This window comes from Brachyhypopomus gauderio, chromosome 16 (assembly GCF_052324685.1).
Source record: "Brachyhypopomus gauderio isolate BG-103 chromosome 16, BGAUD_0.2, whole genome shotgun sequence".
NCBI classification, from domain to species: Eukaryota; Metazoa; Chordata; class Actinopteri; order Gymnotiformes; family Hypopomidae; genus Brachyhypopomus; species Brachyhypopomus gauderio.
In genome coordinates, this window is record NC_135226.1 from 19,134,183 (window position 1) to 19,155,469 (window position 21,287).

Consider the following 21,287-nt stretch of genomic DNA (forward strand, 5'->3'; position numbering starts at 1 on the left):
TCTATGGATCTGTACACTCTGGGCTTTGATCACCACTGTGGAAGTGACAGTCAGCAAGTATATTTATATTCTTCATAGGTCAAAGGAATGTGTGCATTTTTTTTTCTATGTAACTTTTTAATGATAAAAACACAGACATCTGTAAGTTGGTCCAGGTGCACTGGTTTGGATCTGTGACTTCTTTAATACACGCGTCACTTTTGGGAGGTATAAAAGTCTCTGAATTGCATTCTGAATCAGTCTGTATAAATACATCACATATACATGCACTTGAATACAGTACAAATGATTACTCAGCAGTTATTCAGTAGGTCTTGTAAGTGGTTCTTCAGAGAAAATGAATTACAAGCTACTACTTGGAAATCAACTGAAATGTTAATTGAATTCTATTGGTGGTAAAACAATATTGGCAAAACTAGACAGAAAACTGACAAGCAACTAAACTGAGTGTAAAACACATCAAGTCCTACTTAGATATAATTGCTGCCAGACCTGTTGCACAAATCAAGTTTAATAAAAAAAAATTGCAGAGCATGTTTGAACAAAAATGCTTTAAGATCACACTAAAAATGAAAAAAAAAATTATATCTGTTCTTTAGGCCAGGTGTGATTTAAGTAAGTTATGTTTTTGGCGCCCTCTGCTGATTGAAGTGACTAATAACAAACTTAAAAACGAATAAAGCACAATTCACAGTATATGTGAATCATACTACTTCAGTGTCATAAAATACACAGTATTTTTTAAATGTATAAATGTAATAAAGATAGCACAAGATTGAAGTTGAATGCTAATATTTCACACACCACACAAACTATAAACCAAGATTCAACGTCTTTAATTGAAAGAGGGACATCCAACATTTTTGCAACAAACATACATATCAAATTGACATTAAAAAACGTAACATGGTTGATACAGAGGGTAGAAAAAGACCTGAAGATGTTACGTCACGTGCTGGGATAACGGGTGTGTGGGGCTACTGACGGCTACTATGGCACCTGCAGGGTCTGAATCTTTAGAAAGGTCTGGGATATTCTGCAGTACTTTTAAACTCATACGTGTGTATTTTGAGTTTGATCTCAAGCAGTTAATGGTGTATCAGCAGTAGTGAATGGGTCAGTAGTTCAGGGCTTCAAACCGTCAGACAGACAGGGCTGAACACATTCCTTTGATTACTTATAAATACATATAAATAGAATATATAAATTTGAACCAACCCAAAAAAGCCTTACAAGATGTCATATACCGAGTGAACGTTGTGCTTTATACCCAACAAAATTATACAAACGACGAACAGAAACACATTCGGGTGAAAAGTGGACTCCGGTGAACACTGTGAGGCTGTGCTTCTGGGTCATTAAGCTGAAAACAGCACCGTTGGCCCGGCCCGAGAGTTCAAACCAGGGCTCCTCCAGCACACACTACTGGGGGCAGAGTGCTAGGTGTGAAAACAAAAGCAACAGATACTTTGTAGGGAAACAAAACTGCTTAGAATAAAAGCAACCTGCTGCTCGTGAGGTTCAAGGATCTCCCTGACTTTGTAATTAAAACTAGGCATTAAGAATCGGAGTGAATATCGGTAACGGTAGGTCGGCGTGCGTCTGTCTGTCTGTTCTATTATGAACATTGCAGGAGTTTTCTCTGGAAGTTCTGCATGCATTATGGATTATGGATGGATTATACAGTCTGTTGAAATTGTGAACATTCCTGGCTAGCACGGTACAGGCCAGCAGAGGGCGCGCTCTCTCTCTCAATGCACTTCAGCATCAGGTGAACCTTGGTGGTTGGGGAAGATGTGCAGTTGTGCGTGCTCGATGCCGTCATTGTGGAGATCCTCCTGTTTCTGTAGACCATGAAGCTTCAGCAACAGTTCCTTAATGAACACCTGGACAGAGCACCAGGATAACAACACTGCAGATACACTAGGAGACAGGAGTGATTGTAGGAGAAGACTCCTTACAGCAGGTGTCATTTCGGGAAGTAGGAAGGGTTGCTAGTTTTATGGAGTACTGATCAAACGTTTTTTTTGTACTGTTACCAGAACTGCAATGAAAAAAAAAGCTTCATCATGAAATAGTTGCAGCTGACCGTAAGTAGCTGTTATGGAACAAGTTATCTCTGCCAGATAGTGATGGACACATTCCAGACTTTCAAAGAACACGTCACCACCTGGACAGACTATTGTTTGGGGCTGACAGGTTGTGACACTGTTATGGCCTACAGGACCTGATTTTGGTAACCGTCAAGACCTTTTGCACTTATTTGCCGCTCTGTGACTACCCTGTGTCTGGTGCATGGCTAAATTCTGAACTATCACAAAGAAATCTCAAATTTCAAACACTAGACCTACGTATTACAGGAAGATCAGGCTTGGTTTGTGCAAACAGGCTAACCAGACGAGCCAAATACTGTTCAGATGCTCTGCGATATACTTCTCAACAAAACTCAAAGCACTGTATAAAGTGAATTATATTTTTATATTTTAGCAATTTGCTTTTGGGCTTTCGCCTAGTTTATTGTTTCATCCACCCACTCTGAATGGTTTTACCAAGCTGAGCAGTGACCAGTACGCATCTTTACTGCTGCTGTCCGAGTCACTGAGGACAGTGATGTACGCAGTGTACCAGTGGATCCGTGCAGCCGAGGACAGGCGGGCTTTGTTCTCGGCAGGGGCCACGGTAACGGGAGGCGTGTGTTAATACCAGAGAGCGCCAGTGAGCGTCCCGTGAGCAGACCCTTACCTCGGTGTTGTTGGTACAGGTATGGAGGATATCCTGTAAGGAAGACAGAACGTGGAGTGAGGAAACGGAAAGGTGTGATTGAGGAAACGGGACTTTTATGTGTGCGGCGACGGGCCCTGTACCCGCAGACGTTCCGCCCTCTCCTCATCGCTCGTCACGTCCAGAAGCTCATCAATGTTCACCTCCTCTGGCATGTTCTCCTCCTGCGGGGAGACACAGGCTTCCGGTGACACCACTACATCACCAGGGCATCCTGCCCACTGGCCCCGCTGGGCCCCCGTAGAGGGAGACACTGCTGTGTGTTCGTTTTGACACGTGTTACACTCTTGTTTTAGCCCCACCATAATATGCCTAATGTTAGAATGGAATTTTCTCTACTGCAGTATAACTGAATTTTTGACTCATAATGTGTCATGAACATATGTGTGTATTATCAATAAAACAAACAAAAAAAGCCATCTTGTTTTTCCAACAAGTATGTGTTAATGAACCTAATATCACTTGGCTGTCAGATTTCAAGGGTCACGTACATTGGAATCTTGCATTGAAAATTTAAAATGGCTTCATTGTCCAGAACTCTGGAATAGCCATGTGCCTTAAACAGTTGCCTGTAAAGATGAAGTCAAGCTGCACAAGGGATGTTCCACAAGTGTGGACTGTCCTGCGCACTGAACCGAGCCTTCCAGAACTGACTTCCACCTCCATCTCCCCCCTGCTGCACACACGGACGTGGGCCCTGCCTCCAGCTCCATCTCTCCCCCATCTGACGTCAACAAACCGGCGGATCAGGCTTCTTGTGAGCGTCCCAAAACGCAGCAACAGCTTAACCTCGCGTACTGCGATCAACTCGGACGACGCGGTTAGGAGAAGTTTCAGAGAAGCCTGGAACCTGGCCTGCTGCCAGGCAGATTGAGGTGACACCCAGGGTCAGTAATCTGGGCAGCTTTAGGTTAGAAGATGTGAACGTTAGATTGTTCCACATGCAGACATGGGCAATACACTTGACCGTGTGCACACCACATGGTTTTAGCATGTATGTCCTTCTTACCCCTTTATAATGACATACTGTCCCAGGAGAGGCTATTTCAAAGAAAGGTTAAGGTGAGTTTCTATTGACAGACTTTTAGGCAAATGATTTATTTTAGGCTAATGAGTTTCATTCCACTGTCCAATCCCCCTGCCAGCATTACAGTGAGGCAAAACCATCCAGCCAACTGAAACCAATGTGCCGTACTATTTACATACCACGAGTCAGCAGAATTCCACCAGAAATACTCGGTATTGAGGAGGATAATTCAACTGAACTCCAAATGCAGTCTTTGTTGTCAAAACAGACAATATGGTCTGTGGTGAATGGAAAGAAAAGTTGAGCAGCTAGAAATGTTAGTCAATCCCCAAAAAGAACGAGTGATAGTTATATAATTAATCCCCAATAAGAACAAGTGATGGTTATATAATTAATCCCCAATAAGAACGAGTGATGGTTATATAATTAATCTCCAATAAGAACGAGTGATGGTTATATAATTAATCCCCAATAAGAACAAGTGATGGTTATATAATTAATCCCCAATAAGAACGAGTGATGGTTATATAATTAATCCCCAATAAGAACAAGTGATGGTTATATAATTAATCTCCAATAAGAACAGATGACGCCAATTAAGCTCTTCACTCTTAGAATTAGTACGAAGATATTCATGCTTGTAAAGTCATCTGAACTTCTTATTCCAGCAAGTTAACACACATATTGTTTAAAAACATGATTACACATGACTGGGGCACCAAAATATTCCAATCAAAAAACAAAGCCGTGATAGGCAGTGATGATGTATGTTTTGGGATATAAGAGGCCTTATGATATAAGAAGAACGATCGCCAATAATTCAATACAACTTTGTGTAATGGCAAAGTGTGCTAGTTTCACTACTGATTTCTTGTTTGATTTGTCCCCAGGTTCAGGTCTTAAAAGGTCTTTAAAGTTATCAATAAGTTTAAAGGTCTTTAAAGTTATCAATAATACAGTGGCTGAACCAAAAGGGTTATGGGGAAGTGGCGTTGGTGTGGGTCACCTAGGGAAGTTATCAGGAGTTATCAGGTGTTATCAAGAGTACTGAGTATACAGCCAGGGGCCATGGGGCCTGTGTCTGATGCTCTCAGGTGTGTGATAAGGTTACTTATCATAGGGAAAGAGGACAGAAGGAATACTTTACCAATTCTGAAACTACTGTCACCACTGAAAGGTCAACCAGTGCAAGATCCAAGCACACTCCCCTACTGGGGTGTGGGTGACCTTTCTTTTAACTTCAAATGCTACTGAAATGCTCCCACTCAAACACACACACACACACACACACACACACACACACACACACACACACACACACACACACACACACACACACACATACACACGCGCACAGCTTCTAGAATATTCCCAATTTAAATTCACATAAAAAGGTAAACGTTAGATAAAGGTTTCAACAGGCAAATTAAATAAAGAGAAAAAAAAACCATGAGCTTTATTTGATAATCCTCAAATGAGTACACAGGATTTATCAATAATAATGGTAATGGGAATGAGCATCTTGTATTAATTTTAAGGGGAAATATCAAATGACTAAAGATATATACTAAGTAAACATGTATACGCTGAGTGTCTGTCATGCTGTTTGCTTCCTGTGTCTAGATGCTGCTCTCTCAAGCGTTGAGTGAATCTCTCCATTCAATTTAACATCAGTGGATGATGCACTTAAATCGTATTCCTTCCAGGTCAGCAGTGTGTGTGGTCAGTTTAGTGATGTCTTGTTCTGTATGAAATCTGCATGTGCTTCTAGAATATCCCCCATTTGTTTTTTAAAAAGTATTAGACAATTAGACTGTTGAAATGACAGATTTGAACTGCTCAGTGTTTTGATAAATTAAGAGTTTTGATACAGTCCCTTACAGGGCAGATGGACCTCAGCTGTGTTTCATTATGTGAGTGTCAGTTGTGCCAGTAGTATGTGAAATAATATGTGTGTGGATATGGTATCATCAGGCCGGACGTGACCTGGGTGGAGACATGCTTTAACAGTTTGAATACCTCCACTGAAGAAATGTCAACTCCTTTGGACATCAACCATTTTCAAATGTTTGCAAATTGTGACTCTACACTAGACACACTAGACACCGTACACGCTTCCTCAACCCCTTTGTCTCCGCCACTCTTACAGTGCACACGCAGCACTTTATTAATGTCGCTCTCCAGGAGATGCCGCTGTGCTTTTAAACAGCAATTTCCACCTCATGCTCCCAGTGGGACAGAGAAAGACATTTAGCAGCCAGCCTGACAGATGTCTTGTTCTACAAGACTGGAGGTATTGCGTGTGTGTCTCTAGTGGGGTGCGTGAAGACTACATCTACATGGTTCTATATTCAGCTCACCGCTTCGCAGTTTTTTGTGGTCGCTGTTGCTGTGGTTTGCTTGTAAGACGTCGCACGAAATATTTAAACTGGCCTCACATTCAATCTGTGAATCTTTAAGAACAAAGGCGAACGAAGCCGGCAGTATGTGAAAGGTCAGACATGATGATCCACAACCAGTTACTTCTGTAGCAACACATAAAGTCACACTGCTTTAGTGCCCTGTATCAGTGATGGTCACACCCATGGTGGTATAGCTTGATTATAGCTTGATTGTTGCACATCTGTAGATCACACACCCTGAGTGTGGGCCTGCACCTGCTGGCCTACGTGGGATTACAGGTACAGCCGATGTAAGAAGAGCACAGCAGAGAAATCTGTGTGAAATAATCGGACTCATCATGTGACGAGTCTATGAAAGAGCAGCAAAAGCCCACTGACCCTTTGTACCGGGCTGTTACCAGCGGTTTGCTGTGGAGCACCGTGGGGGAGGGGCTTGTCGATGTACCATGGCTGTCTTTGTGCACTACACTGACATATGGGGTCTTTAAATTCCCAACCCCCCATTCTATTTACGCAGGAGGAAAGTCCTGGGAGGGCGAGATAGCATCAATCAATCTCAGGATCATTAGCGCTGAGCTGTGGTCACGCAGTTCCACTGCAGTCAGACCTTTGCTCTGCCCGGAAATGAAGGAGCCGGGTGTGTGTGTGTGTGTGTGTGTGTGTGTGTGTGTGTGTGTGCGTGTGTGTGTGTGTGTGTGTGTGTGTGTGTGTGTGTGTGTGTGTGTGTGTGTGTGTGCACGTGCGTGTGCGAGTGTGATGACAGCCTGCCTCGTCATATACCAGCATATACAATATTTAGATTGTGTCTTTATTTTGGTCTTGTAATGTCAGTCTGTGCAGCATCAAAAGGCCGTAAGCTGTGTAATCTGTGTAATCTCTATTATTATGTATCTACATCCATGAAGACTTGCAGAACAGGTTTGGCTGTGTGACTAATAGTGTCCTCCCCCAGTGATGAGATGGTATCTCTCAGTCTTGGCAATGGGCTCTGTCTCATTACATTAGTAATACATTTAGGGGCCACACGTGTGCCTTCACACTTTTATTGGAAAATTAATGGGTAGATGCAGTGGGAAGGGACCCTAATCCCAATCCTCTATTCAGCCGATGCCGATGTTATTCAAATCTGACACAGCGTGTCTTCATTATGACCCAGCCAGCTGAGGCTATTAGGACAAGAGTGTAAGGTGCGCGTCAGGGGTCCAGTTATCACTACTGCACACAGCTCACCGTGAGCCACCTTACTGGGAGATGTTGTACTGGGAGAGTGCACCACGTAGCAGGGGAGAACCAGTGTAGAAGTGGTCTCATCTCATAGTTCTGTGTCACACCAGTTTGGTCCGTTCCAAGAAAAATTGGACATTTCCAGCAAAAATTTACAGTGATAAAAGTATTCGATATCTACTGTCTTGTCCTCGACAGCTGTATGTGAAGATAAGCTACGTTCTTGCACCCTGGTTGAAAGTGCACTCAGCATTATTAAACTGTATGCTGCATGTCCATTAAAGGTAACAAGATTTCTCTACGTGGGGCATGCACGAACCCTGCCAAAGGAGACACCATCTGTTTACTGTACATAAAAGGCAGTTAGTGTTCCAGTCACAGCAGTCAAAGCAGGCCCCTAACTTCCAAACACCCCCCCCCCCCCCCTGTGTCTTTGTGGAGATGTGGAAACTGGACTCTTATCTTTTCGGTTTAAAAAAATACAAAACAAACACAGTGCTGCTGTGCTGTGCGTGTTCACGTTATCAAAGCTTTCGATTAAAGCATTTTGCCATGTGAGACGATCCATGCCTTAAGTATTATTCTGCAATCTATACATCAAGCAGTTGTCACCGGTCTCCCCAACTCAGCTGCTAATGTGACTCTATGACATCCTTATTACATCCATCTTCTAAGACCAAACATTAACCTTATGATCCCAACATGAAAATAGAAGCCTTGGAATAAATATACTATATTAGACACAATGGGTCATTCATTCTTTGGCATATAGCCAAAACATTGGACTATATACTGTTGTTCAACACAGTATTATCTTTTATGATTATTTACTTTGCATTCAGTCATTCGCTGGGGTGAATTATGACCATTATAGGTGAAAACTAAATAAAAATCAATGAAACAATCATATAATTTGACATAACAAGAATGGTACTTTACAGTTTGGTGTATTTAATGGTTTGGACAACCCCCTGGAACACTAAATGGTCTCACGCCCTTCCTTGGGGAACGTGATTATTTTCACAGTAGATTAGAATATTACAAATCTTTCTAGATTTGACAAATCATGATCAGGGGAAAAGCAAAAAACATTGGACTTTGGTCCAATATAAACGAGAGCTTTTATCCATAATCTACTTCTCATTACACTCACACACTTGCTTATCATTAGAAACACGCACATTCGCACCCACGTGGATTGTTCTGGGTGTTCACCTACACACCACACAAAGGCTGGCGAGATCACAGCTGGAGCACAGAAGATAACAAGATCATACGATTATTTTAAATCCCCATTGATGGACATGATGGACATCAGGCAGAGAAGATGCCACTTCATAGTGCGACAGGTCGGGTTTATAGTGAGACGAGTCACCCTTTATGTTTTCGAAGAACTTATATATTAAATTATAAAAATCTAGATTGATCCTATTCTAGATTGGTCCTATTAGAACATAATGTAAGATTACATACACTACTCACCCGTCCTAAATACAGCTCGTCTAGACCTGCGTCTATCCACTTCTCCACATCCAGGCGCCTCTGAAGTTCTTTTCTATTATATTTTACCGTTACGCGTGCTTGTCTCTTCTGTACGCTTAGTCCTGGGTCCCGGCCAGCACCTCTATTCGGAGAGTGAACTTTGTTGTTATATCGTCTCCCTACCCGGTTCGCAGCCATGTCCACTTCCACCACTACTGTGTGATGTACCAGCGCCGAGACATAGGAGTGTTCCTATAGACCAGCGCGCGAGTGGAGCACGGGGAGCAACAACGTCTCCAAAAGGTGAGACGCGCAGGGTCCTAGTGCCGTTGCGTTATTTGTTATTACAATATTGATCTTTTATTTGGGCTCTCACAGGGGGCGGGGTTACAGAGGATGCGCAAGAAGAATCCAGTTAGGGGCCCATGCAGGAACACCCCTAATTTGACATCACGGTACGTGGGTGTTCTGTTGCTTCACTGCATGCTGTCCCTTTAGCTGTTGGCAGTCAGATAATAAAAAATATGTATTTACTTCAATATGACATAACATAAACATAATTTAGAAATTTACATTGCCTAATAACTTTTTATAGATGAGCACATGCTTATACTTATCAAAAAAGTCTGAGTTAAATTCTGTTCCAAGGAAAATGATTTTGCTAGCTAATTATATTTCTGTATTAAAGTTAGATTCTACCTGATTCTACTTCTAGATTATTAAAGTATATACATTGCATATGTGTGAGTTAAGGTGCCACAGCTATTAAATCAAAATGCATAGAGCTATTAAATCAAAATGCATGGCTGAACAAACTGCCTCTACAAGTCATTAGGCCAACAAAAAATGTAAACTTTTAATGTTTAAAAGATGAACATTTTCCATTAGTCTTTTTCAGTTATGCCAACTACTGATAGAATTAGGCCTACTGTGACGGGCAGGGTGAGCAACTAAAAAGGAAGCGATCACGCCAAGTCTCAGGGAAAGAGGATGGTTTAATTTAAAGTGCGCAAACCAAAAACCCGTGACATAGTTCCAAATTAAGGATATAATAACCAGCAGTCAACTGGTACAAAGACAAGACATATATAGACGAACAAACGACCCTCAGGTGAGACGGATCACGGGCCCCGCCGACCTGAGGGACGAACATCACATGACCAAAACAGGACAGCTGCCGCTGTAGACGGGGGCGACCGGCAGGGGCCCCCCCCACAATGTGACAATTACACTGACCCAACATTGACCTAAGTATAGTACATTATGGAAAATTATGGTAAATTATGATAAATTAGCTTTCCAGTCATTGGAAAAATAGAGTTGTTAATAGTGTTGTCAATTTTGTTTATTATTTTGAGCCAACACAATATTACTAGTATGATGACTTTGCAGCTGCACAGTACTGATCAGCATTTAGGAAGAATAGCAAAGCCTCAAAACAATAAAACTACATATGGAATTATACAGTGACCAAATCTCTTATTTCCCTTCTTCTTCAAAAAAAAAAAAAAAAAAAAAAAAAGCCAACCAAGATGTGGTTTCCATCATCATGAGATACTTTACCATGAGCAATCAAGGAACTTTCACCTTTGCTGACCACTTGTTGTCTGACAGACAGAAGTTCTAAATGGAAACTGTAAAATTTCTAAAATTCTAAAATGTTCTAGAATAAGATTAAGGCAGTAAGGTGTTCTAGAATAAGCTTAAGCCAGTAAGGTGTTCTATAATAAGATTAAGCCAGTAAGGGGTTCTAGAATAAGCTTAAACCAGCAATGTGTTCTAGAACATGCTTAATACCAAAGGGCATGAAATAAGGCCAGGACATTTGGATTTATACATGACAAATAAATTCTGTAATTTTAAGTGTAAATTCAAGATGGCAAATGAACCCCCGTTCTTTTGCTCTGTGCTCAAAAGCAGGTCCTTCACCCATCTTCCAGTATAAACTGTCCATGTCATTTGTAGCCTTTACAATGTGTGGATAGAACATTCCAGGCAAAAACTGTGTTTAATAAAGAAACATTTGGTAAGAAATCGGTTGGCTCTTGATTCAACTTTTAAAACCACTCTTTTGTTCACCTCTGCAGCAGTGTGCTTGGGGAACTCCTGCTGTAGCTCCATTTTTGCTGACACCACCAAACGATGTGATTTTTCTTGCTCCACTATCCATCGACTCACATTCTGTAAAATTCTACTAAATTGTTGCCACTATCTCACATATTGCACCCCGCTGTCCCTGACTTACATCCCACCTGGTGCCATGGGACCCTGATACACTCTCAGTCACCAACGCCAGAGTTCTTGGCTGTCCAAGAATGTCTACTCTACTATCTCTCACCATGTTAGCCATACCATTTTTGTCATGTGCACCAAGTACCTCCTTAATCATTTCACACAGCAATTTTAATGTCATTATATTTTCCCCACTTTTGTTTGTTCCTTCTGTTGCTTCTGTGTTGTTTTCTGTCATATCATTATGACAGCAGAACGGCTTCCCCATTATGAGTCGTGGTTCTTTTTGAGGTTTCTTTCTCTATTCCTCAGCGAGTTTTTCTTCACCAGTGGTGCTCATCGCTGTCTCACTGGGTGCATGGCCCCATACATATGTGAAGCTGTTGTAAAGTGTGCTATATAAATACATTTCAATTAATTGATATTTTGTGAGGTAAATTCCAATGGATATTTATAGGTATATGTCAGTAGAAACAGTGCTGGATATGTAGTTAATTCGCCTTTGCACATTTTCAAGAAGATTGTGATTCATGATGAGGAAACACTTTGGAGATATGCATACTCAAAGTTGTATGAATCTGATTTGTTGAGGGTACAAATAATATCCATGTCCTGTGATGTCCATATCATTTTCACTCTAGATTTCTACAAGGTCTTGATAGAGATCCCCTGTTCTAAGAGCTCGTGCTGCCACCATGTGAGCGAACTCAAAAATGAGACGCTCATCCACATTATACGAGCTGCAGTTTGATATATTTACAGCCGAAGTAGTTACATATATAGTTATATTATATATACATAATTATTATTAATAATAATATATAATTATATATAATTATAATAATTACATATAATTATATATAAACGTTATATACTGTGCTACCGGCTTTAACTCCTAAATTTGTTTATTGACAGGTGATCTCGTATCAGTACTCAGTAGTCATTTGAGAATTAATTAAGAGACTTGGTACAACCTACTAGAGATGTATTAACTAACGTAGGTGCAGAGACCGTAAAGTGCAGAAAACAAACTCGTTTCGACCAGTTTATAAAACCGTGGGACTTTCGCGTAGAGGTTGGTTTTAAAACAATGACGTCAGTCTATGAGGAAGTTCTTAACAGGAGGAAGAGGAGGAAGAGGAGGCACACCTGTACACGACACAACTCTCCACGACGCGCCTCGACATTGTCTGCTTTTCTCCAGCGGGGGAAACGATGGTTCGGGGGTTTGTTTTTGCTCTTGCCTGCCTTGCCCTTGGGCATGAAGGATGCGTTTGGGACGCGAACACTGAATTGCATCAAGGCCTGAGCCCTATATCCATAAACGCAGGTGCGTCGTTTATCGATCGCCTTCCGGGAGTCTCCGACCAAGCCTGCCAGAACCTTTGTTGTGAGAACCAGGACTGTCAGATCGCCTACGTTGAACTTCACTCTGATGGCAACATCACATGCTTTCTTATACAATGTATGTATGAAGGAAACGACGTTTGTACGCCGTTTGATAGCACTTTGTTCAGATTGTATCGCAAGGTACCCACTACAACTACATCTTATACATCTACTTCTACAATTACTACCACAACTACCCCTCCAACTACCCCTACAACTGAGGTCTCGGACGTTCGCTCCGCCAACTCAACAGGTAAACACCGAAACACATTTCGAGTGTTACATGTTCAGAGTCTGTGTCGTAAAGTCTCATGTAAATAACATACAGCGCAGTTTCAAACTGTCCTGTACTGTATCGTTTTATCATAAGATCATCCATAACTAAAAATAAATCAACTCAGACACCCCCCCAAGATACCCCACAGACATGTGATGTAAGATGTAGAATACTTTAACACATTTAGGAAGGTGTGACAGTCCTTCCGCGTCAGTGTTGACATGATCTTACCTGGAGATGACTGGTTATGCAAAAATGCAGCATGACAACTCTCTTGTTCTTGTCTTTGTGTTTGTTCCATCTTCTCAATTACTTGACAAACTGGTAGCCTAATCTTTTGATTGCAGCTGAGATCAACGAGTGGGGGTAAAGCAAATCCATGGATTGTAACAAAGAAAAGCATAATGCAATTAATTACAAGCCATCTATTTAGACCTGTTTTAATGTAAATACCCAGTTCAGGAAACCAGCGTCTATCAGACTTCTATTTGTGGCTTAAGTTTGTCCAGTAGCTGAGAGCAATCGGGTGTTGTTAAATGGCTGACCCTTAAATCTCCTCTGTGTGTTTCAGATCACTGCCATTACAATCAGGCAGTGGGTCCTTGTCGAGCGTCCTTCATCCGGTTCTGCTACAACATCCTCAAACAATCCTGTGAAAATTTTACGTACGGTGGCTGCGGAGGGAATGCCAACAACTTCAACTCACATGAGGAGTGTTGGGCCTCGTGTGCTGGGGTGACAGGTGTGTAAGGCGTCGTGTGCTGGGGTGACAGGTGTGTGAGGCGTCGTGTGCTGGGGTGACAGGTGTGTGAGGCGTCGTGTGCTGGGGTGACAGGTGTGTGAGGCGTCGTGTGCTGGGGTGACAGGTGTGTGTGTTGTGTGATTGTGGTGGCTTTGTTTGAGTTCTTTCAGGAAAGAGGGTTGTTGTAAGAGGGGGTGGGGTAGAAGGATTAGGTGTCTTATTAGATTGTCCTTTAAGCTGCTAGTTCATGTGGGGTGCTGGGGTAGTTCTTGAGAACTACTGTGTATATAAATTCCTGCTAGGGCTTCACTTGTGTGATGGAATGACAACATCTGATTCCTCCCAGAGTGAACAAAAGTTACTGGAAAATATGACAAATATAAAGAATCAAAAGCCTGCTTGCTGTTGGCTTTATCCCAGAAGACCTTTTACAAATTCATTAATTTCACTATTGTGATGAACTTTTTTATTTATTTATTATTTTTATTTTTTGTTATTATTTTACCATCTAAGTGGTACGTTACATGTTGCTTCTTATTGTAATAGTGTATTGTAAAATCCTCTAATATTGATTAATTGAATCAACTTGGCAACTTAACAATCAACTTAACATGGTATACAGGCTAAGATGCATTCTATGAGTAGATGACAACTCTTGTAAGTCACTCTGGATGAGCACTGCTAAAAGCTGTAAATGTAAAATGAATGAAAAAATATGCAGTGACTGCTTTGATCTATTTATGGCCCTTGTACAGTACTTGTATGGTTCAGGAGTTCTGAGTGTCTTGAGGGCAGCCCAAGATATCATGATATATTATATGTGGGACATAATGCAAGTTTTTTTAAAGTAAACTTTTGTAGGGGTGTAGTATGTCTCTGTCGTTTGAGCTGGGAGGAGGGGTGGAGAGGGAAGCGGTCCTAGACCAGATTAGCTGATTCAGAACATGCCGTGTGACTTGTGGCTTGTAAGGGTCGCTTTGCTCTGCTTTTCAGTTTACCGTATTCGATTGGTATTGCCTCTGTTCCCACTCCTAGTCTTGATGTGTTGTGGTAGCGTTTTGTTTAAGAATCTTGCTGACGTGGTTGCATTGAGCCCTCAGCCAGACCGTACGATTTTGATCCATTTTGTTTGTGATGGATGAAAGATGCACCACACCCGTAGAGTTGATAAAAATCTTTGTCCCTGCATAGCATAATGGTACACTGGGAGCTCTGAGTCTCATGTGAGCTTCGTGTTGTTCACCGCCATGAGGAACAGAGGACTGCGTGTGGTTTCTGCTTACGCCCTGTTGTTGAACAACCGGTTGGGTGACCTCTGTTACTGCTACAACAGTGTTTCTAAGGAGGCCACATGACAAAATGTAAATGTTGAGTGTTCCAGTTGTCACTAGTTTAAATTTCTATCGAGCTCTCTTAGGTGAGACTGAGGGCCAATTTTACTAATCTGATTCTGTTTTTCTCTCTATCTTTCAATTTTACACTGTTTACATTTACATACACGGACATGTGACCAAATGAACAAGCTTCAAACACACTGAGCAGGAATTTGTGGGGGTTTATTGAATCATTCATGTTGACCGAACGCCGGAATCTTGCACATTCACATCGGCCCACCTTATATTCCAGTGTTCCTTTCTAGGGCTGACTACTGAATTGCAAATGTCCAAGAAACGGAACAACTCAAATGCTGCGAGAAGGTTTATGTGTGTCTTTTCTTCCTCGTGTGCTTAGGGGATGTGGTCCCTGATCCTGAAGCCTCGCCAAAAAAGCCTAGAATGGTCGGACTGGAGAACGAGGAAGGTAATGCATCCTCATCAGAATCAGGGTTTTTATTAGACACCTCTAATGAATTAATACAGTAAAATGCCTTTGTTGAAATGTGAAGTTAGACCTGCTGTGTCTGGAGAGGATGAGTTGTGAGTTTTCACACTTATCTTCTGTGTGACAACCGCCTGATGTTCTTGGACCACGAGGCTTTTTGGGAAGGTCAGCCAGACGAGGGCAGAGTATCTCCATCCTCCAGCCGCCCATATCATTCAACTTGGTCTAATCAGTTTTCTCGAAATAAACACCCATGTCTAATCAGTTATATATTTTTGAAGAATTTTTGTACTGTACACAGTTGCAGTTGTTATTATAGTAAATATTTAACTCTTTAAGGTCGGTAAGACAATTGGCTATGTAACACCATTTGAGTGAGACGGGAATGGGCTTAAAAATCCAGTCAGACTTGTGAAATGGCCTTTCTGTCATCATACACCCTATGGGATTACTCAACCCTGTCTTCCTTATCACACGACACTTTATTCTCTTATTCATTACTATTCACCATCAAACCCCCCCCCCCTCTTATTGGGAAGAGACCTTGGGTTTGCAAAAGGTACTACATAAATGTTTTGTTGTTTTGTGTTAAAGTAATACATTGAGCTTGTTCTTTTCCTCAGCACTTCCTTCCGACGATGCCCTGCCAGAAATGACAGCCGACGAGTTTGCAGGTGCGTCTTTCACACTGCTCAGCGTCTTTTGATCTTTTGATTTCCAATTGATCTCTACATGTCTACATCTTTCAACACTGAAAGACCTTACGAACAAAAATGCTCATCAATGTTTTAACGATGAGTAGGGAAAGACTAGATGGTTATAATTCCTCCCCTGTGACTCATTGTGAGAGCACCCTTGGGTTAGGGTTAGGCCTTAGACCAGAGGGTTGGAGTCCACATGCGTCCCACTTCCTAATACACCTGAACTGGAGAATCTCCGTGGATTACCTGGCTGTGGTGTGTTAGGACCTGGGACACAGTAACTGGCTAGAGTCTCCCAAGGACCCAATGGAAAATCCAGGCCTTGTCCTGTTGGGAATCTAGTGGAGGTTGTGGTGGTAACATGGGCCACCTCTGTCTCTGTGCTCCTCGCAGAGAAGTGTGAAGCTGCCCCGCAGGTCGGACTGTGCAGGGCCTCAATGCCCCGCTTCTACTACGACAATGGCGCATGCAAGATGTTCAAATATGGCGGGTGTGGCGGTAACCAGAACAGATACATTTCCGAGGAGGAGTGCATGGCGACCTGCACAGGTATGCTGGGCTCAATGGGACACGACGCGCTGATCCTGACTCGCTAGCATCACGGGCCAATCCGTTCGACCTCGACATTAACGACAACGACGTTCCTTCTCTTTGTAGTGAAAGTCGTGGGGAAGAAAAGTGACGTTGATTACGAAGGTAATGTGTTAATCTTCAGCGCGTGAGCAGTTTCAAACGTGCGTGTATAAGACGTGCGTCGGGATGCGCGCGAGGCACCGCGCTCTTGACGGACGTGTCCTGCTCTTCACAGAGTCCTGCGTTGCTGCGCCCGACCCGGGACCCTGCCGTGCCGCCTTCCAGAAGTTCTACTTCGACAGCGACACACTTTCGTGTCAGGTGTTCATCTACGGAGGCTGCAAAGGCAACAAGAATCGCTACAACACCCTGGACGAATGCAGGTCCAAATGTGCTGGGGACGATGGTAAGGACAGAGCTGGACAGAGCCTCGGCTTGTAGTGTTGCCTAAACACAGAGTCCCCTTTTGCTTTGACTTTACTCAGAGCTTAAAGCAACACTGGGTATATTTAAGATGTGTTCTCTACCCTCTCTGTTGTACATTTTTCTTAGGGATACCAAAGAGAATTTCCCCCCATAGTAGACCTGTAGTAAAATGGAGATACACTGGTTGAACTGTAATATCCTGGTAATAGCCCGGTGGTTGTGTTGCTGTGTTGGCCTGTGTGGTGGTAAGCATCTATTCTTCCTGCAGGGGGCTTTGGTCACAACAAGGGACGCGCTCACTGGACTCCAGGTACGATCGAAGACGTACTGTTAAAGGCCTGCAGTCAGGCACTGAGGCTCTAGTTAAATACTTACAAGGGTTATTAGCCATGCTAGCATTCCTTTCCTGCTCATGTATTCTTGATGATCTTGCATTTCTTACCATTCCTCCCTCTTTAGCCATTTTCCTGATGGCAACGCTGACCATTATCTCCATCGTGCTGCTGGTGGGTATGATCCTCATCGCAACACGTCGGGTCAGACGCCAGCAGCTCCTCGCCCTGGACGACAGGCAGGAGCTTCTTCCTGAGGACCAGCTCTCCGAGGACGACCCACCCAAGGCCGTCATTCACTAGATCTCTCTCTCCCCCTCTCTCTTTGCTGCTGTATTGCCACCCAAACTGTTGCACATTCCTGGCTTCTCTGGGAATGTTTTGACGAGATGTAGCATTAGTAGAATAGTACACTATTGGTGACCAAAATCGGTACTATCACTACAGGAAAAGTCAATTCATTACAAAGAAAGTCATATAATAACTTAAAAGAATAAAACAGAATTCTTTATGTTTTTAGAAGGCTTTTATTAATAAAATGACTACTAGTAGTTCTGTGTGGAAAATTGATTTATGATTTAAACTTGTTAGCATATTAGAAAAGCGTATAGCACAGGCTAAGCTAACAGGACTCAGGAGAAGACATCCCTAAAATGCGAAGGGAGAGGTTCATGATTTGAAATTTTATTGTTTATAAAATGATTTATTTTTGTCAGTTATTTCTCTTCATGGAAGTAATCCAGATAGCACCTTATCTCTTTAACAACTGTTCTGGATTTCTACTGTACGAATCGTTAACTGATCTAGTTCATTTCTCCAGAAGGTTGTGCTTTGGCATTAACAAATTCACCTTTGACATTCTTAATGTTAAAACCATGTTGGGGGAGGCATTCAAATTTGAAAGGATTTTCTATTTCCTTCTTAATTTACTGTACCTGCCACTGGATTGTCAACATCTTTGTAAGACTTTCAGTCTGCAAAATGGATACCTATATGTGTGACACACAGATGTTAAAGTGACATGTGATTTAATAGATCCAGTCACTTTGGTTGTAGAATGTAATGGCTGTAATTTTGTGTTGCTTTGTCATAAGCCCAAAATGTCACCCTTTGCGGTTTAATTTCTTTTTATTTATTTTAATTTTAAAGATACTTTAGCTACATTTACATCCACTTCTACGTACATAAGTATGTATAGATTTATAGTTTTATCCTATTTTTTTGTTTTTACGTTCTTCATTCTTAATCTGGGAAAAAATGTTTTAATTTTACTTTCAGTGCAATGATTAGTGTTGCTGAAAACGTCTAAAGATTAAACACACGTAATGCCATATAATTCCCCTGATAATTTCTGTGTTGAGTAAAATCTAAAATCAGTATTTGTGTTTTCAGATAAACTACTCCCCTCTTGTGTGGTTATGGACCATTATCTTGTTTGCATTCCCAGTGTCTGTGATCCATTCAGTTTTTTAAACATGGCTCAATCTGCTCACTGACCTCAGTCATGCTATGGAACAATTTTTGAGCTAGGGTAAATAATTTAATAATAATGATTAATGTTCATATTTGTCCTACTCATAAGAACACCTGATGCCTGTGTATAGCAGCATTTTAGTCTGAAAGTTGTTCAACTAGAATGATGAGTTCAGTAGAGTCTATTTATCCCGGATATGAGTGACAGATGTGAGTCTTCAGGTGCCAAGCATGAGGCCATTAGGGAAGTGTGGTTTGAAGGCATCTTCCAGGCAGACTTTAAACCTACTGTTGAATCATTTCACAGTGTTGGTTGTTTTTCAGAAAGGTTTTTTATGGGTCTATCATTGTTAGTTGTTTTCTAACTACCGAGGTAGAATAAAAAAACATATATATATAATTACACACATTTGTGATGGCATGTGATAACCTGATTTATTTCTTGCATGGTAGAATGCAATGTACTTCAATATTTCACATGTGATTTTCCATCTTCTACAATAAAGTTTTAAGGCTTTAAATTCATCCTTTTGAAATTCCTAATGTAATATACACTATATTGCCAAAAGTATTTGCTCACCCATCCAAACTATTGGAATCAGGTGTTCCAGTCACTTCCACAGCCACAGATGTATAAAATTAACCACCTAGGCATGCAGACAAACAAACATTTTTACAAACATTTGTGAAAGAATGGGTTGCTCTCAGGAGCTCAGTGGATTCCAGCATGAAACTGATAGGATGCCACCTGTGCAACAAATCCAGTCGTGACATTTCTTTGCTCCTAAATATGTGGTCAGCCATGTAAACTCACGGAGCGGGGTCAGTGAATGCTGAAAAGCGCATAGTGCGAAGAGGTCACCAACTTTCTGCAGAGTCAATCACTACTGACATCCAAACTTCATGTGGCCTTCAGATTAGCTCAAGAACAGTGTGCAGAGAGCTTCATATAATGGGTTTCCATGGTTGAGCAGCTGCATCCAAGCCATACATCACCAAGTGCAATGCAAAGCGTCGGATGCAGTGGTGTAAAGCACGCTGCCACTGGACTCTACAGCAGTGGAGGCACGTTCTCTGGAGTGACGAATCACACCTCTCCATCTGGAAATCTGATGGACGAGTCTGGGTTTGGAGGTTGCTAGGAGAACGATACTTGTCTGACTGCATTGTGCCAAGTGTAAAGTTGGGTGGAGGGGGGGATTGATTATGGTGTGGGGTTGTTTTTCAGGAGCTGTGCTTGGCCCCTTAGTTCCAGTGAAAGGAACATTTTGGACAAGACCATGGAGCTGGCCCCTTCCTCTTCCAACATGACTGCACCAGTGCACAAAGCAAGATCCATAAAGACATGGATGGCAGAGTCTGGTGTGGATGAGCTTGACTGGCACTGAGTCCTGACCTCAATCCGATAGAACACCTTTGAGATGGAATAGAGCAGAGACTTGAGATCCAGGCCTTCTTGTCCAACATCAGTATGTGACCTCACAAATGCACTTCTGATAGAATTATCAAAAATCCCCATAAACGCACTCCTAAACCTTGTGGACAACCTTCCCAGAAGAGTTGAAGCTGTTCTAGATACAAATGATGGACCAATGTCATATTGACCCCTATGGATTAGAAAAGGGATGTCATTTAATTTGAATCAAGGAAGGTGAGCTAATACTTTTGGCAATATCGTGTAGCCTACATCATCTCACAAGTTTATCTACCAATTATCTAGCCTTAGAATGATCTAAAACATTTGTTTTCAACATTTATGTTACGACCCCCAGTGGTCTGCAGCGGTATTGCTAGGGAGTCGTTAGCCTAACGTTTCTTTATGGTTTTCTATTCTGCAAATTAAAAATCCATTCGCTATATTTTAACAAACGCATTTTCGGATGTGACAGATATTACGTAAATTATTTTCAAATATGAAACATTTGGGTCGAGCCATTGATTGGTCTGGTATAGTACAGTCACGTGACCAATATCTTATTTTCCAGACCATATACCAACAGCTCCTTACTGCTAAAATAATAAATACATTTAAAAATAATGAACCTGGACTACTTTATAAGCAGCTAGTCATGAATGCAGACCAATATCTTAGCTGGTGGACAAGCAAGTTACGTAAATTATTGAATACGTTTGCTCCTTTATGGATAAACGGTTAAAATAATGGTCTTTCGCGACGAAAGATCCTGAGGATGGACAATGTACAAATTACAAGTAAATTATTTATTTTTGTGTGCTGAAATGTTTCCTGACTATTTGCAATACCAACCATACTTCTTGTAGTTTGTGGTAGACTCAGGGTGGAAAGTCACAAAAATTCATTGCCATAATTTTTGTTGTCACAAGGGGGCGGTGGTGGTTAATCGTTAATCGCGGATTTCTTGCAAATACAGAAAGAGCAGCTGTGT

General features: G+C 41.8%; 2 protein-coding genes across 3 annotated transcripts; one reads left to right on the forward strand and one right to left on the reverse strand.

Moving 5' to 3' along the window:
* Positions 1-99: 99 nt before the first annotated feature.
* Positions 100-9,244, reverse strand: ppp1r14ab (protein phosphatase 1, regulatory (inhibitor) subunit 14Ab). 2 transcript variants are annotated; one of them, XM_076976309.1, is made up of 4 exons: positions 8,917-9,244; positions 2,865-2,945; positions 2,743-2,775; positions 142-1,886 (listed from the first exon to the last, which is right to left on the reverse strand). In XM_076976309.1, the coding sequence occupies exons 1-4, from the start codon at positions 9,112-9,114 to the stop codon at positions 1,752-1,754; spliced, it is 447 nt and encodes a 148-aa protein (XP_076832424.1). In that variant the 5' UTR covers positions 9,115-9,244; the 3' UTR covers positions 142-1,751. The 2 variants fall into 2 exon arrangements, with proteins under 2 accessions (XP_076832423.1, XP_076832424.1); XM_076976308.1 differs by having other exon boundaries at positions 100-2,775.
* Positions 9,245-12,270: 3,026 nt separating this feature from the next.
* Positions 12,271-19,407, forward strand: spint2 (serine peptidase inhibitor, Kunitz type, 2). Its single transcript, XM_076976305.1, has 9 exons — positions 12,271-12,790; positions 13,386-13,556; positions 15,288-15,356; positions 16,001-16,051; positions 16,472-16,627; positions 16,736-16,774; positions 16,887-17,057; positions 17,346-17,387; positions 17,537-19,407. Exons 1-9 carry the CDS (start codon positions 12,364-12,366, stop codon positions 17,710-17,712), a joined length of 1,302 nt encoding a protein of 433 aa, XP_076832420.1. The 5' UTR covers positions 12,271-12,363; the 3' UTR covers positions 17,713-19,407.
* Positions 19,408-21,287: the final 1,880 nt, after the last annotated feature.